This window comes from Anolis sagrei, chromosome 3 (genome assembly GCF_037176765.1).
Source record: "Anolis sagrei isolate rAnoSag1 chromosome 3, rAnoSag1.mat, whole genome shotgun sequence".
Classification (NCBI taxonomy): domain Eukaryota; kingdom Metazoa; phylum Chordata; class Lepidosauria; order Squamata; family Dactyloidae; genus Anolis; species Anolis sagrei.
This window is the reverse complement of record NC_090023.1, coordinates 8,699,361-8,713,924: the sequence shown is the minus strand read 5'-3', so window position 1 is coordinate 8,713,924 and position 14,564 is coordinate 8,699,361. Positions and strand designations below refer to the sequence as shown.

Below are 14,564 nucleotides of genomic sequence, written 5' to 3'. Positions count from 1 at the left end.
TTACTCTTAGTATTGTCATTATATTTATTATTTTACTCTATTGTTAATTTTATTATTACATTTATTATTTTACTCTATTATTATTTTTGGAAGGATATGTAAGCACATTTACATTGAAGAAGGTTAGAATGTTGGTTTAATCAGAATTCGAAAGTTTTATTTTAAATTACAGATTTATGTAAATATTAAATACTGATGCCTCAATTAATGTAATTTTATTGGTACCTATTTTTATTTTGAAATTTACCATTTGCGGCTTCATTTCCCACCCTTGGCTTATACTCGAGTCAATACATTTTTCTAGTTTTTTGAGGTCAAATTAGGTGTCTCGGCTTATATTCGGGTCGGCTTATACTCGAGTAAAAAGGTAAAGGTAGTCCCCTGACATTAAGTCCAGTCGTGTCTGACTCTGGGGTGTGGTGCTCATCTCCATTTCTAAACCGAAGAGCCGGCGTTGTCCGTAGACACCTCCAAGCTCATGTGGCCGGTATGACTGCATGGAGCGCCGTTACCTTCCCGTCAGAGCGGTACCTATTGCTCTACTCACATTTGCATGTTTTCGAACTGCTAGGTTGGCAGAAGCTAGGGCTGACAGCGGAAGCTCACGCCGCTCCCCAGAATCGAACCTGCGACCTTTCGATCAACAAGCTTAGCAGCTCAGTTCTTTAACCCACTGCGCCACCGGTCAGTTACTCGAGTATATACGATAAATATGGTTAATAAAAGTAAATATAATAAATAATAAATAAAAACAGGGGCATTTCAGACATGAAACAATCAGGGCCAGCTAACACTCCCTACAAAGGATTCCCCCAGGCAGGAAGCAGCCAGACCTTGAAGCTGCAAGGCTTTGCATTGCTGATCAAGGTGATTAATTGCAACATTCACACTTGCCTCCAACAGACAAGAGTTCTTTCTCCCACCCTGGACATTATTCCACAGGTATACAAACCTCACTTGCCTAGTTTCCAACAGACCTCACAATCTTGGAGGGTGCTTGCCATAGATGTGGACGAAACGTCCGGAGAGAATGCTTCTGGAACATGGACAGACAGCCTGGAAAACTCACAGCAACCCAGTGACTCAATAAATAATAACAATAATAATAATAATAATAATAATAATAATAATAATAATAATAATGGAATAGAAACACACCAGCAATACTTTCTACAGAAAAAAGAATGGGAAATTCAGGATTTTAAAACACAAAATGATACCAAAAAGTGGGGAAAGGGGCAACTAAGACTAGGATGCCAAGTTAGAATTATGCCAAAGTAGTCCCGTTTTCCTTTGGGATTTACACCCCGCAAAGCAAGGCCCTGGTATTTCCCCCTGTGCAAGGTGCCTAAGGACAACCGCTTTGTAGGAGAGTGATTGATGGTCAAGAGGGGGACTATTTCCTTTTCCTTCGTTCCCATTTGGTTTTGGCCCTTCCAAGGAAACCGAGATTGCTCTTCTAGGACAAAAAGTTACTAAGCCGAGGGTGATGTAAACTACAAAGGAAGACGTACAATGGAGATCCTTAGACTGCCGCCGGGCGTTCGTCTTTATTTTCCATAGAAATTAAAAAAGGGTATTTACGGGGACGAAATCAATAACTTTATACCTAAAAAAAAGAAGAACAAAAAAGAAAACAAAGAAAGGGAACAAAATTAGGAGTGGATCCAAGCAATCAATGGCAGTCATAATGACTTGTATTTAGGAAAGGGTCCCACTAAAAGAGCTTCAGATTTGACAAGGTGTCTCTATTCATTGCCTCAGTAACTATCGGCATATCTCTGTTTTCAGTGATAATTTGAAACAGATCCTTCCCTTTCTTCCTTCAAGGACCAATTACAAACTTTCCTGTTTAGACAGGCCTTTAGTCATCTGCCGGGAAGTAGCAACCAATAGTGGAAGGACCAAAGCAGTGACATCTCCAGCTCATTCCCTGTTTGGATATCAGCCAGCATATCAACGACTTAAATCAAGAAATAGTTTTCTAAGATCTACAGAGACACTCGCTGGAAACACCTCAGCAAGCGAGAGTCCAAAAGTGGCAGGCTCAAACCCAGAACCTCAATCCATGGCTGATACCAAATGAGAGACTCCCTCCTGGGAACACAGAAGACTGGGCGACTTGGAAGGCACTGAACAGACTGCGCTCTGGCAGCACGAGATGCAGAGCCAACCTTAAGAAATGGGGCTACAAAGTGGAATCCACGACATGCGAGTGTGGAGAAGAGCAAACCACTGACCACCGCTGCAATGCAACCTGAGCCCTGCCACATGCACAATGGAGGACCTCCTTGCGGCAACACCAGAGGCACTCCAAGTGGCCAGATACTGCTCAAAGGACATTTAATCAACTACCAAGCTTGCAAACTTTGTGTTTTGTTTGTTTGTTAAAAAATGCAATACAACTGTTTTGTTTGCTCCTGACACAATAAATAAATAAATAATAATCCTATTATAATAATCCCTATTATAATAATAGCAAATGCAATTAAGGCCAGGATTGAAAAATCATCTGATGACCCAAAATGCAGACTGTGCAATGAAGCTGATGAAACCATGGACCATCTCCTCAGTTGCTGCAAGAAAATCACACAGACAGACTACAAACAGAGGCATAACTCTGTGGCCCAAATGATTCACTGGAACTTATGTCACAAGTACCACCTGCCAGCAGTAAAGAATTGGTGGGATCATAAACCCGCAAAGGTTGAGGAAAATGAACATGCAAAAATACGGTGGGACTTTCGAATCCCGACTGACAAAGTTTTGGAACACAATACACCAGATATCACAATTGTGGAAAAGAAAAGGTTGTGGTACTTGTGACATAAATTCCAGTGAGTCATCTGGGCCACAGAGTTATGCCTCTAGGTTCTTGTGGGTTTTTTCGGGCTATAGGGCCATGTTCTAGAGGCATTTCTCATGACGTTTCGCCTGCATCTATGGCAAGCATCCACTACCTCTGAGGATGCTTGCCATAGATGCAGGCGAAACATCAGGATAAATGCCTCTAGAACATGGCCCTATAGCCCGAAAAAACCCACAAGAACCTAGTGATTCCAGCCATGAAAGCCTTCGACAATACAGTTATGCCTCTGTTTGTAGTCTGGTTTGTGCGATTTTCTTGCATACCAGGTGACAGTCACATTGAGGAAAAACAACAGGAAAAACTCAGCTGTTATCAGGACCTCAAAATCGAACTGCAAAGGCTCTGGCATAAACCATGTTTTGTTTGTTTGTTTAAAAAAATGCAATGCAACTGTTTGGTCTGCCCCTGATACGATAAATAAATAAATAAGATCTTTAGTGAAGGAAACTAAGTTGGAGAGATGGATAATAAACACCCTGTGTTCTGAGCCAATGGACTATGACACTAAAGATCAGGCTTTGAATCCCTGCTCAGCTATGGAAACCCACTGGGTGAACTTGGTTGGGAAAGTCAGCCCCAAAGGAAGGCAAAGGCAACCCCTCCTCAACAAATCTTGCCAAGTAAGTGCCTTGACAGGTTCATCCTAAATCAGAAACACTTGAAATACACAACAGCCAAAACAGAGGACAATAAAAAAGCCCTGAAGCTGGGCAGTTGCTATGCTTCCTTAACTCTGTCCACACAAAGCATCAATGCACAAAACCTATGGGTGCAACGTCAAGTTGAGAGAGCACCACAGCTTAGTCCAACTAGAACATCAGCCTTCCTTCTTTGACCCAAAGACCCCCATTACCTGGCTGGCCGGCTGCTTCTCGGGAGCGGCAGGGAGCTGCATTTGGCTCTGGGGCTGGACGTAGATTTTTTGTGCCGTGGGCGCCTGCTGGAGCTTGGGCAGCTGCTGGGTGGTTTTGACCGCCAGGACCTGGACCACAGTCTGCTGGGGCTGGGCCACCAAGGTGGGCAACTGCCTCTCCCGGACGATCGAGTGGTGGGTGGGCTGCTGGGTGTCCATCTTGGGCTGCGTGACGTCTTGCTGCACCGGAGCCAGCTTCTGGTGCCGGATGGAGAGCTGGGGCATCTGGGGCAGTTTGTGAGGGAGCTGGTCAGCCTGGAGGTGGATGGTCTGCTTCTGCTTGGCTTGGAAGCACTGCAGGGTCTTGACCTGGAGCTGGGTCTGCTCCAGCTGGGGCTGGCTCAGCTTCTGCTGGTTCTGCACCTGCGTCAAGGCGGAGCGGTAGAAGAGGCCAGTCTGAGGGTCCAGGGTGTCCATCTCTTCCACCTCGCCTTCCTCCGTGCCGAGCTGCTCGCTATGCTTGGTGAAGGCCGTGTGGCTACTCAGAGCCTAGGTGGACAGAGGACAGGTGAGTCAGGAGGCACAAGAGCAAACACAAGGGCAAACACAAGAACCTGCACAGAGCATGGATGGAAAATGTGGTGGCCATCAGGTATGGAGGGACTTCAATTGCACCAACCCAAGTTACAAAGGGATAATTCTTTGTTTAGGGAGTTTTATCATTACCTTTGCAAGGTTTTTTTTTGGGGGGGGGGGGGGTCTTGAAGGGTCTTTTTGGGTTCAAGATGGGTTGGGCTATTTTAGTTTGGGTCTCAGTTCTGGATCAGGGTGACCTACAAAACGCTATACGGTTCCAGTCCAGCGTATCTGTCCGAACGCATCTCCCTCTACGTCCCACCCCGGAGTTTGAGATCATCTGGGGAGGTCCTGCTCTTGACCCCACCGCTATCACAAGTGAGGTTGGTGGGGACGAGAAGCAGGGCCTTCTCAGTGGTGGCCCCTCACCTGTGGAACTCACTCCCGGGGGAAATTAGGTCATCAACATCCCTCCTCTCCTTCAGGAGGAAATTAAAGATGTGGTTGTGGGACCAGGCCTTTGGGCAATCTGACAACTAGATAAGGACAACCAGACGACTAGGACTGACAGGACTGACAAAGTGGAATTGGAAATTGGACTATGAGATGGCGAACACTGACCGTTAATTAGGTGTAAGTGGTTTTTATTGGTTTTATTGTTGTAATGCAGAAACTGTTGCTAACTGTTAATTGCTGCTATGTTGTTTTATACTACTGCTATGTGATGCCGGCATCGAATTGTGCCTTTGTAAGCCGCCCTGAGTCCCCTCCGGGGTGAGAAGGGCCGGGTAGAAGGAACCGAAATAAATAAATAAATAGGTCAAGCAAGACCTGTGGACTAGACAAGCTCAAGACTTTGAGTTTATGTGAAATCAGAAGTCCTCTGCCTTCTGATTTTCTGGGCAGGTAAAGTCTGTCGGCATCACTACGCAGGTGTAAAGAATAGTGGAGTGTCATCAGTTTTCTTGTTATTATTATTATTATTTTACTGATATAAAAGCACAGTATGTCACAGCAAATGAGATCTCTATGCTGGATTTCATATCACAAAATCACAAGTCAAACACTTCCCAAGCATCTAGGATTGTGTCATGTATTTCCGAATTATGCACGCAGATCCAAGTCAGGCGGCCTTTTGCAGTTGACAGATCGTGATTTTGTCAATGTTTATTGTTTCCAAATGCCGGCTGAGATCTTTTGGTATGGCACCCAGTGTGCTGATTATACTGGCTTATGCCAGATCAATTTTGAGGTCATTATCATTATCATCATTATTATTATTTGATACACAAGAATAGTAAACAGCAAACAAGATCACTATGCTGGCTTTTGTATTGGATCACACGCCGGATACTTCCCAAGTGTTTAAGACTGTGTGATGTATCGGTGAATCATGTGTGCAGATCCCAGTAAGGTGGCCTTTTGCAGCTGACAGGTGGTAATGTTGTCAGCGCCAATTGTTTCCAAGTACAGGCCAAGGTCTTTAGGCACTGCACCCAGTGTGCTGATTTTTTTAAAAAAACTTATTTTTTTAATTTTTTTTGTCGACACCAATATAATACCTTAATAAACGATCATTACTAGAAATTCTATTACTAAATTACATAATGAATACATATCACATACTGTTTTCCTAATGCTCTTATCTGTCTCCCCTTCACCTTACCCTTGTGTCTGACAGTTTGGTCCAGATCCAGTATTGTTTGAGTCCACAGTGCTCTCTGGATGTAGGTGAACTTCAACTCTCAAACTCAAGGTCAATGCCCACCAAACCCTTCTAGTGTTTTCTGTTGGGGTCATGGAGTTCTGTGTGCCAAGTTTGGTTCAATTCCATCGTTGATGGAGTTCAGAATGCTCTTTGATTGTAGGTGAACTATACATCCCAACAACTACAACTCCCAAATGACAAAATCATATTTTTTAAAGTGATGGTCACTCCTTGTATTGTGAGACATTTTGTTGCCAAATTTGGTGTAATTTCATTCATTGGTTCTTTTGTTTTTAAGGTACTCATTATGCACAGAGCATTTATATATATATAGATTCCAAGTAATTTCTTCTAAATAAACCCCATCAGCTCTTTTTCTTTTTCTAGTTTCCATTTTAAAATTTGATCTAGGGCTGTTTCAGGGCCTTCTTTTTTCTTCCACTTAATAATCCTTTGTTTCAATCCTTCCAAAGAAGCCAATTACCTTGACCACATTTACCCTTTATTGACTCCCAATCCTTAATTGTCCCATCTGAGTTCAAGAGGTCTTTTATCAAATTCATTCCGTTCTGTTTCAAATTTGTTATGGCTTTACCAAATGTCTGTTCTTTTTTATCATCAAGAAACCCTATTGGGAGTTTATCTACCCTATTAATTTGTAATTTGTTTTGCCATTTTTTCCAGCATTCCAGGGATGAGATCAATGGTCCCCCTTTACTTTCTGTTAAGGATTTTTTGTCAGCCTGTCCTTTTAAACATAAACAATGGTTCCATCCATTAATTGCTTTTTCAATTCTAGCCCATCTTCTTGAATCATCAAAATCTAATTCTATCAATCTTGTTAACTGGCAGGCATCAAAATAATTCTGTAAATTAGGGGCACCCCATCCTCCATTCTCTTCTGGGGAATAAAATACTGATTTGGGAATTTGATTTTTCTTTGTTCCTTCTATCCAGATTTTGATTGAAGAATCCAATTTTTAAATAATTTTGTTGGGGATACTAAATGGGAGTGCTTGAAACAGAAATAAAAAAATTGGGAGAATCATCATTTTAACATGTTAACCATCACCACTGGGACCACCTTTACTGGCTTGTGCCAGAGTCTTTGCAATTATGATTATGATTATTATAGTGGGAAAGCTTATTTTCTGCTGCTCTAGAGACCAGGACAGAATGGAGCCACGGATTCAAGTGGCAGAAAAAGAGATTCCACCTAAATATTAGAAAGAACTTCCTAAGAGCTATTCCACAGTGAAGCATGGTGGAATCTCCGTCTCTGAAGACTTTTGAGCAAAGGCTGGATGGCCATTTGTCGGGAATGCTTTGATTGTGTATTCCTGCATGGCAGAATGGGGCTGGACTGGATGGCCCTTGCAGTCTCCTCCAATTTTATGGGACCAACCTGTTGCATGATGTGGGTGATGGCACCTGTTGAGGACGCAGGGATGGACTTCACCACGACAGAAGTCTGTGTTGCTGTCTGAGACTGGGCCACATGCTGCAGCAGAGTCCGCTGGGGCTGGGAAGATTGCTGGTGGGGCTGGGCACGGTGGCTCACTGAAAGAAGGGAGAAAAATAAGACAGATATTGTCAATGAGGACATCATCATCATCATCATCATCATCATTTACACTCTGCTTTTTCTATCCACAAATAGTCTCAAAGCGGACTTCTCAAGGGAGGCATCAAATAGTCACCTTCTCAGAGCAATGCTCGCAAAGCAAAATATTTATTTAAAACTTTTATACCCCGATCTTCTCAACCTCCGCAGAGGGACTCAGGCCGGCTAACAACAGAAAATCAATACACAAATACAACTAAAAACATAATAACATCAAATAAGTTAGATATGACAGAATAAATACATAAAGTCAAGTCGCCAAGATAAATTACGTTCATCTCAATCTGCCAGTGTGGTCAGTAGTTAGTAGCTATACCTGAACTTCCCAATCATTCTGAGAATGCTATGTCCCAGAGCCAGGATTTCACTAGCTTTCTGAAGGTCAGGAGGGAAAGGGCAGATCTAATCTCCATCGGGAGAGACTTCCACAGCCAAGGGGCCACCACCAAGAAGGCCCTGTCTCTCGTCCCCACCAGACACAATTGCGAATGTGGTGGGACCGAGAGCTGGGTCCCTCCAGAAGATCTTAGCAACCTTGATGGTTCATAGGGGAGAATCTGTTCGGACAGGTAAACTGGGCCGGAACCATTTAGGATTTTGTAAGTCAACATCAGCACTTTGAATTGTGCTCAGAAGCTAATTGGTAATTCATATGAATAAAATTGAAATCAATGTATTCATGTTTCAATAGTAAGTAGACTGCTTTATTATGGAGGGAAGAACCATGATTCTTAAAGTGACATTCTGGGCATCAATGAATGGAAAACAATACTGATGTCGTGCTTTCTAATAATTCTGTTGATATATTCCAAAGGGAACACAGCAAACCAACACTGCAGGTTCCCCTAAACCTTAAATTCAACAGAATCCTGTATATGTAGCAGATTTTTTTTCCTCCAAGCTCCAAAAAACACTCCAAGATTAAGGAATGGTTATCATGGAAGCTTCTCAACATGTGCTCAAAAACCCCCAAGCGACTACTACAGGTATCATTTCAAACAGCTGCTACAATCAATTGTAGAAGTCCTCCTTTCAGACTTATCTTACTGCCACTTGCACATTTCTGGCAGTACTTTGAAGTGGTTGTTTTGCAAAAACCCAGAATAACAAGCGCTTAGAGCAGTAGTTCTCCACCAGATGTTTTGGCCTTCAACTCCCAGAAAACCTAAACTGGATGGATTAATGGGAGTTGCAGGCCAACACACATGGGGACCCACAGGTTGAGAAACAATGGATTACAGTAACTTTCTAGCTCCCTTTGCTCTCACAAGAAGACTGCAATGAAGCCCACATGGGTGACAGTAGCAGCTGACAGAACCATTATCAAGTCAGTCAGAGCCTTCACGCCTTTGATATGTTTGCCTGACTGCTCATAAGAAGACCCTTCTAATATAAAGATGGCAACAGTGAACTGAATGCAGACAATCAATGCCAGAGTTGGCCAGGACTTCTGCAGAGAAAGTTCCTACAGGTCATCCTGGCTATTTCTGGCATTTTCAGCAATTTTTTTTAAATGCCTTTTAGAAAAAAAACATCTGACCTATGTGATTTTGGAGATATTCTTCTGAATGTGAAGAAACCCAGCGCTGTCCTTCTGAGTCTGTAAATAAAGAAAAATGTTAGAAGTAAGAGAAGAGGCATATTGCTCTGCTTGTCCCCAGCTGGTGTTAACTCAGGCATGGGCAAACTTCGCCCTTCCAGGAGTTTTGGACTTCAACTCCCACAATTCCTCCCACCACTGAAAAGGTCCTCTCGCTCGTCGTCACCAGCTGTGTTTGTGATGGTGGTGGAAGCGAGAGGAGGGCATCCCGGCAGATCTTAAGAGTCCATGTTGATTCATAGGGGGAGATGCGATCATGAAGATAGGTGGGGGCCTGAACTGTTTAGAGCTGTGTAGGTCATAATTGAGACCAGAAACTTATCAGCAGCCAGTGGAGCTGCTTTAATCCTTTGTTTGGAGGTGTTAACAGAAAGGAGGAAACCATGAAAATGAACAAAATCTGGCTACCAGATTTTAAAAAAAATCTAAAATTAGGACAGTAAAATAAAAAGCAGGGGAATTCCAGATAAGATTCAATCAGGGCCAGCTAACGCCTCCAAACAAAGGATTCCCCCAGGCAGCAATCAGCCAGGCTTGAAGCTGCAAAGCCATTCAATGCTATAATTCTATATTTATATTACAAGTAATATTACTAATAATATTACAATAAAATGGTATAATACAATATACTAATATATAATACTGATATTGTACTGTGCTAATAATATATTGTATGTATATATATCTTGTATGTTGCTCCGAGTCCCCTTCGGGGAGAGAAAGGTGGCATATAAATGCTGTAAAATAAATAAATAAATAAATAATCTTGGTAGCCAATTGCAACATTCACACTTGCCTCATTTAGACAAGAGTTCTTTCTCCCACCCTGGACATTATTCCACAGATATATAAACCCCACTTGCCTAGTTTCCAACAAACCCCTCAACTTCTGAGGATTCCTGCCATAGATGTGGGTGAAACATCAGGAGAGAATGCTTCTGGAACACGGCCATACAGCCCAGAAAACTCACAGCAATCCAGTGAGTTCCATTTGTTTTCATCTCTTTTCATTCTCAAACTTGATTAAAAGCCTCGGCTAGCACAGCAAATAGTCCACTGAAAGGCCTACCACACCTAGAATATATCTGGTCTTCCCTTGTCTTCACACAAGAGAATGAGAAAGCCATGTGTCATTAAGGTGGAATGGACTGTACCACTCCAGATTGGGTAATTATATTTTTAGAGTTATTTGAGAAGTACAGACACCATGATTAAGAAGCATGTTTTTGCATTTGCTTTCCTCTGCATAAATAATTTCCTGCCAAGCAGGAGACTTGACTTTAAACATTTGCAACAAATGCAAACCTGGTGCACAAAAGGAAGTGATCTCAGCCAACATATCAGGGTGTGAGTCTAAACTTGCAGGAAGTTATTCTCATACAAGAGAATGAATGGAAAAGGTGAGTTCAGACCTCTATTATGTCACCTCTAACATATGCCCACTTTTAACAAAAGCAAATGGCATTGGCGGTTCTTGAAAATCAGTTATGTCTTGGACAATGGAAATATTTTCTTTTCTCTGCCCTTAACTTTACAAATTTGCAAGAAAGAGAGAAAAAACCTCCACCAACTATTTCCTGATGTTGATCTATAGGGCAGTGTGTAGACATTGCACAAAAGCATATTATTTTCCTGATGCAGCTTAATACATGCCATATGCAAAAGCTGTGGATCACCACTTCCCAGAGCCACTGGCGATTGGGAGGTTTTCCTGGAGATGGAAAAACCACAATATGCAAACACACAAGAGAGCAAACAAGCTCAGGCAACCACACAACTAAGGAATGGCAGCCTGCAAAAACTGTTACGACATCTCTTTTTGAGCCAGGAAACCAGGGCCTGAGTCGGCGCTGAAGCCAGACACAGAACAACACAAAAATATGACGTACAGAAAAAAAGTTCATAGAGTTCAGTGGAAAAGTGAGGAGGAGAAAAGTGTACATGTTTGAAACACCCCTCCAACACACACACATTTTGATGTATACATAGTAAGTCCCAATCGGCATTCAAATCTGCCAGGGGGTCACAGACATAGTGTGGTCATTACATCTCAATGGCAGAAGACAAAGCTTTCAAGTAGAAGAAAAGTTCAGTTCGCAGCACTTCTAGAATGATTCTACACTGTAGTATTAATGTAGTTTGACACCACTTTAGCTGACAAGGCTCAATGTTACAGAATCCTGGGATTTGTAGTTTGGGAGAGCAGTACCACTGTTTGGGAGAGATGGCTAAAGACCTGGTAAAGCTACAACTCTCGGGATTTAATAGCACTGAGCCATGGTTTTGATATGTTTTTGTGTCAAAAACTGCAAGTCGCTTCTGGTGTGAGAAAATTGAGTGTCTGCAGGGACACTGCCCAGGGGACGCCCAGATGTTTTGATGTTTTACCATTCATGTGGGAGGCTTCTCTTACGTTCCCACATAGGGAGCTGGAGCTGATAGAGAGAGCTCAACCTGTTCTCCCTGGATTCGAACCACTGATCTGTCGGTCAGCAATCCTGCCAGCACAAGGGTTTAATCCATTGCGCCATGGGGTGCACCTACAGCATAGAATTAATGTAATCTTGGCACCATTTTACCATTTTAACAGTCTTGGCTCAATGTTACGAAATCCTGGGATTTGTAGTTTGATGAGCATTGAGCCATGGCAGATGCGTCCAGAAAGCCCACAAACAGGACATGAGGACAACATCCCTGCTCCTACTGCTACTTCCCAGCAATTAGTATTCATAGAATCAAAGAATCCTAGAGTTGGAAGAGACCTCATGGGCCATCCAGTCCAACCCCAATCTGCCAAGAAGCAGGAACATTGCATTCAAAGCACCCCTGACAGTTGGCCATCCAGCCTCTGTTTAAAAGCCTCCAAAGAAGGAGCTTCCACCACACTCCGGGGCAGAGAGTTCCACTGCTGAACAGCTCTCACAGTCAGGAAGTTCTTCCTCATGTTCAGATGGAATCTCCTTTTTCCCCATCTCAGTACAAAGAGAGGTGTAACAGATTGTAATTATTACTAGCAAGGGCTCCAGGTTTAAGGAGAATAAGGTAACATGTAGGACATCAACGGTAACATCCAACTCTTTGTGTCTTGCCCAGAAACTAACTGGCAGCCAATGGGGTGATTTTAATAAAGGTTTATTTATTATTTATTTGTATACCGCCCTTCTCAGCCCTCAGGCGACTCAGGTGTTATATAATCACTCCTAGATACACCAGGAATCAACATGGATGCCATTTTTAGTTATTATTGTTTATTTACTGTATTTATATACTACCTTTCCCACCCCTGGGAGGACTCATACTAATTGCAAAAATTCAATGCCAATATACAGTACACAAAGCAATCATAATAACTAATTACTACATATAACTATGAACTTAAAATCAATTAAAACCATTAAGCATAAGACATACATAACATTTAAACTTTCAGACAAGCATAAAATCAACCTAGTATAAGGATCCCCTGATGGCCCAGTGGGTTAAACCCCTGTGCCGGCAGGACTGAAGACCGACAGGTCGCAGGTTCGAATCAGGGGAGAGCATGGATGAGCTCTCTCAATCAGCTCCAGCTCCTCATGCAGGGACATGAGAGAAGCTTCCCACAAGGATGATAAAACATCAAAACATTTGGGTATCCCCTGGGCAACGTCCTTGCAGACGGCCAATTCTCTCACACCAGAAACAACTTGCCGTTTCTAAAGTCGCTCCTGACACAACAACAACAACAAAATCCTAGTATAAACATTAAAATCCCATGATCCAGATATCGTATACCAAAGTCATTCCTAAGTGTCACTGCACATGTTCCTTAATTATTCTTTGCACTCTTTGAAGTTTCCAAACTTGGTGTAGAAGTAGACCAATGTCCAGTGCAATTGCATTTGCTATCATGTGAATCTATTTCATGGAGAGAGACTAACATGGCTTGCTTCTCCTACCAAGTGTTAGATTTAAAGCTCTTTCATATTCTAAAAGAGGTCACACCCTGTTTTGTGGATAGGATGGAACAGGAGTCCAAGCCAATCCAGTTCTGCTATGTCTCCAAACGTTTGAATTTGTGTGGGCCAATCCCAAGACAGCCTTCTCTGTCAAAGCTCATTCAAATGTCTTCTTCAACTTACCAGTGGTGATATATTCTGCGACAAGTTCTGACTCCACCACAGCAATGGACGGGCTCTCCGGAGAGTGGCGCTTCTCCTGGGCCATCTGGATGGGGACTGCCATCTGGCTCAGGTCTATCGTTGGCTGCCTGGGCTTCGACTCCAATTTCTCCTTCACTGCTTCACCAGATGAAAAGAGAAGAGATGAGAATGTGTTGTCGAAGGCTTTCATGGCCGGAATAATGAGTTATTGTGAGTTTTCTGGGCTGTATGCCCATGTTCCAGAGGTATTCTCTTCTGACTTCAAAGATTGTGAAGTATACTGGAAACTAGACAAGGGAGGTTTATATATCTGTGGAAGGTCTACATTGAGAGAAAAACTCTTTTGTCTGTTGGAGGCAAATGTGAATGTTGCAATTAATCACCCTGATTAGCATTGCAAAGCCTTGTAGCTTCAAAAATGGCTGCTTTCTGCCTGGAGGAATCCTTTGTTGGGGGGTATTAGCTGGTCCTGATTGTTTCCTGTCTGGAATTCTCCTGTTTTCAGAGTGTTGTACTTTATTTACTGTCTTGATTCTGGTGTTTTTTAAATACTGGTAGCCAGATTTTGTTCATTTTCATGGTTTCCTCCTTTCTGTTGAATTTGTCCATATGCTTGTGGATTTCAATGGCTTCTCTGTGTAGTCTGACATGGTGGTTGTTGGAGTGGTCCAGCATTTCTGTGTTCTCAAATAATATGCTGTGTCCAGGTTGGTTCATCAGGTGCTCTGCTATGGCTGACTTCTCTGGTTCAAGTAGTCTGCAGTGCCTTTCATGTTCCTTGATGCGTGTTTGGAAAATGCTGCTGCATTTGGTGGTTCCTATGTAGACTCGTCCACAGCTGCATGGTCTACGGGAGACTCCTGCAGAGGTGAGAGGATTCCTCTTGTCCTTTGCTGAACATTTTCTGGATTTTCTTAGTGGGTCTGTAGATAGTTTGTAGGTTGTGTTTCCTCATCAGCATCTCTGTGTGGTCAGTTGTTCCCTTGATGTATGGCAAGAACACTTTCCCACTGAGTGGATCACTGGATCCCTTGATGTATACCTCACAACCTCTGAGGATGCCTGCCATAGATGTGGGTGAAACATCAAGAGAGAATGCTTCTGGAACATGGCATTACAGCCCAGAAAACTCACAGCAGCCCAGATGATAGTGTGTTTTCATTTACATTTTGTTTGGAGGACTGAGTTGAAC

General features: G+C 42.8%; 1 protein-coding gene across 3 annotated transcripts in view; it reads right to left on the bottom strand.

Annotated features, from left to right (window-relative positions):
• EMSY (EMSY transcriptional repressor, BRCA2 interacting) overlaps nt 1-14,564 on the bottom strand; it is a 68,219-nt gene that overhangs the window by 7,578 nt on the left and 46,077 nt on the right. For 2 of the 3 annotated variants that reach the window (XM_060771243.2, XM_060771244.2), the window contains exons 17-20: nt 13,352-13,507; nt 9,171-9,230; nt 7,412-7,566; nt 3,723-4,271 (exon numbers count right to left, since the gene is read on the bottom strand). In XM_060771243.2, the coding sequence (XP_060627226.2) occupies nt 3,723-4,271; nt 7,412-7,566; nt 9,171-9,230; nt 13,352-13,507 (920 nt within the window). Of the gene's footprint in view, nt 1-1,514; nt 1,610-3,722; nt 4,272-7,411; nt 7,567-9,170; nt 9,231-13,351; nt 13,508-14,564 lie in introns of all 3 variants that reach the window. The other variant, XR_010909618.1, reaches the window with a different exon arrangement.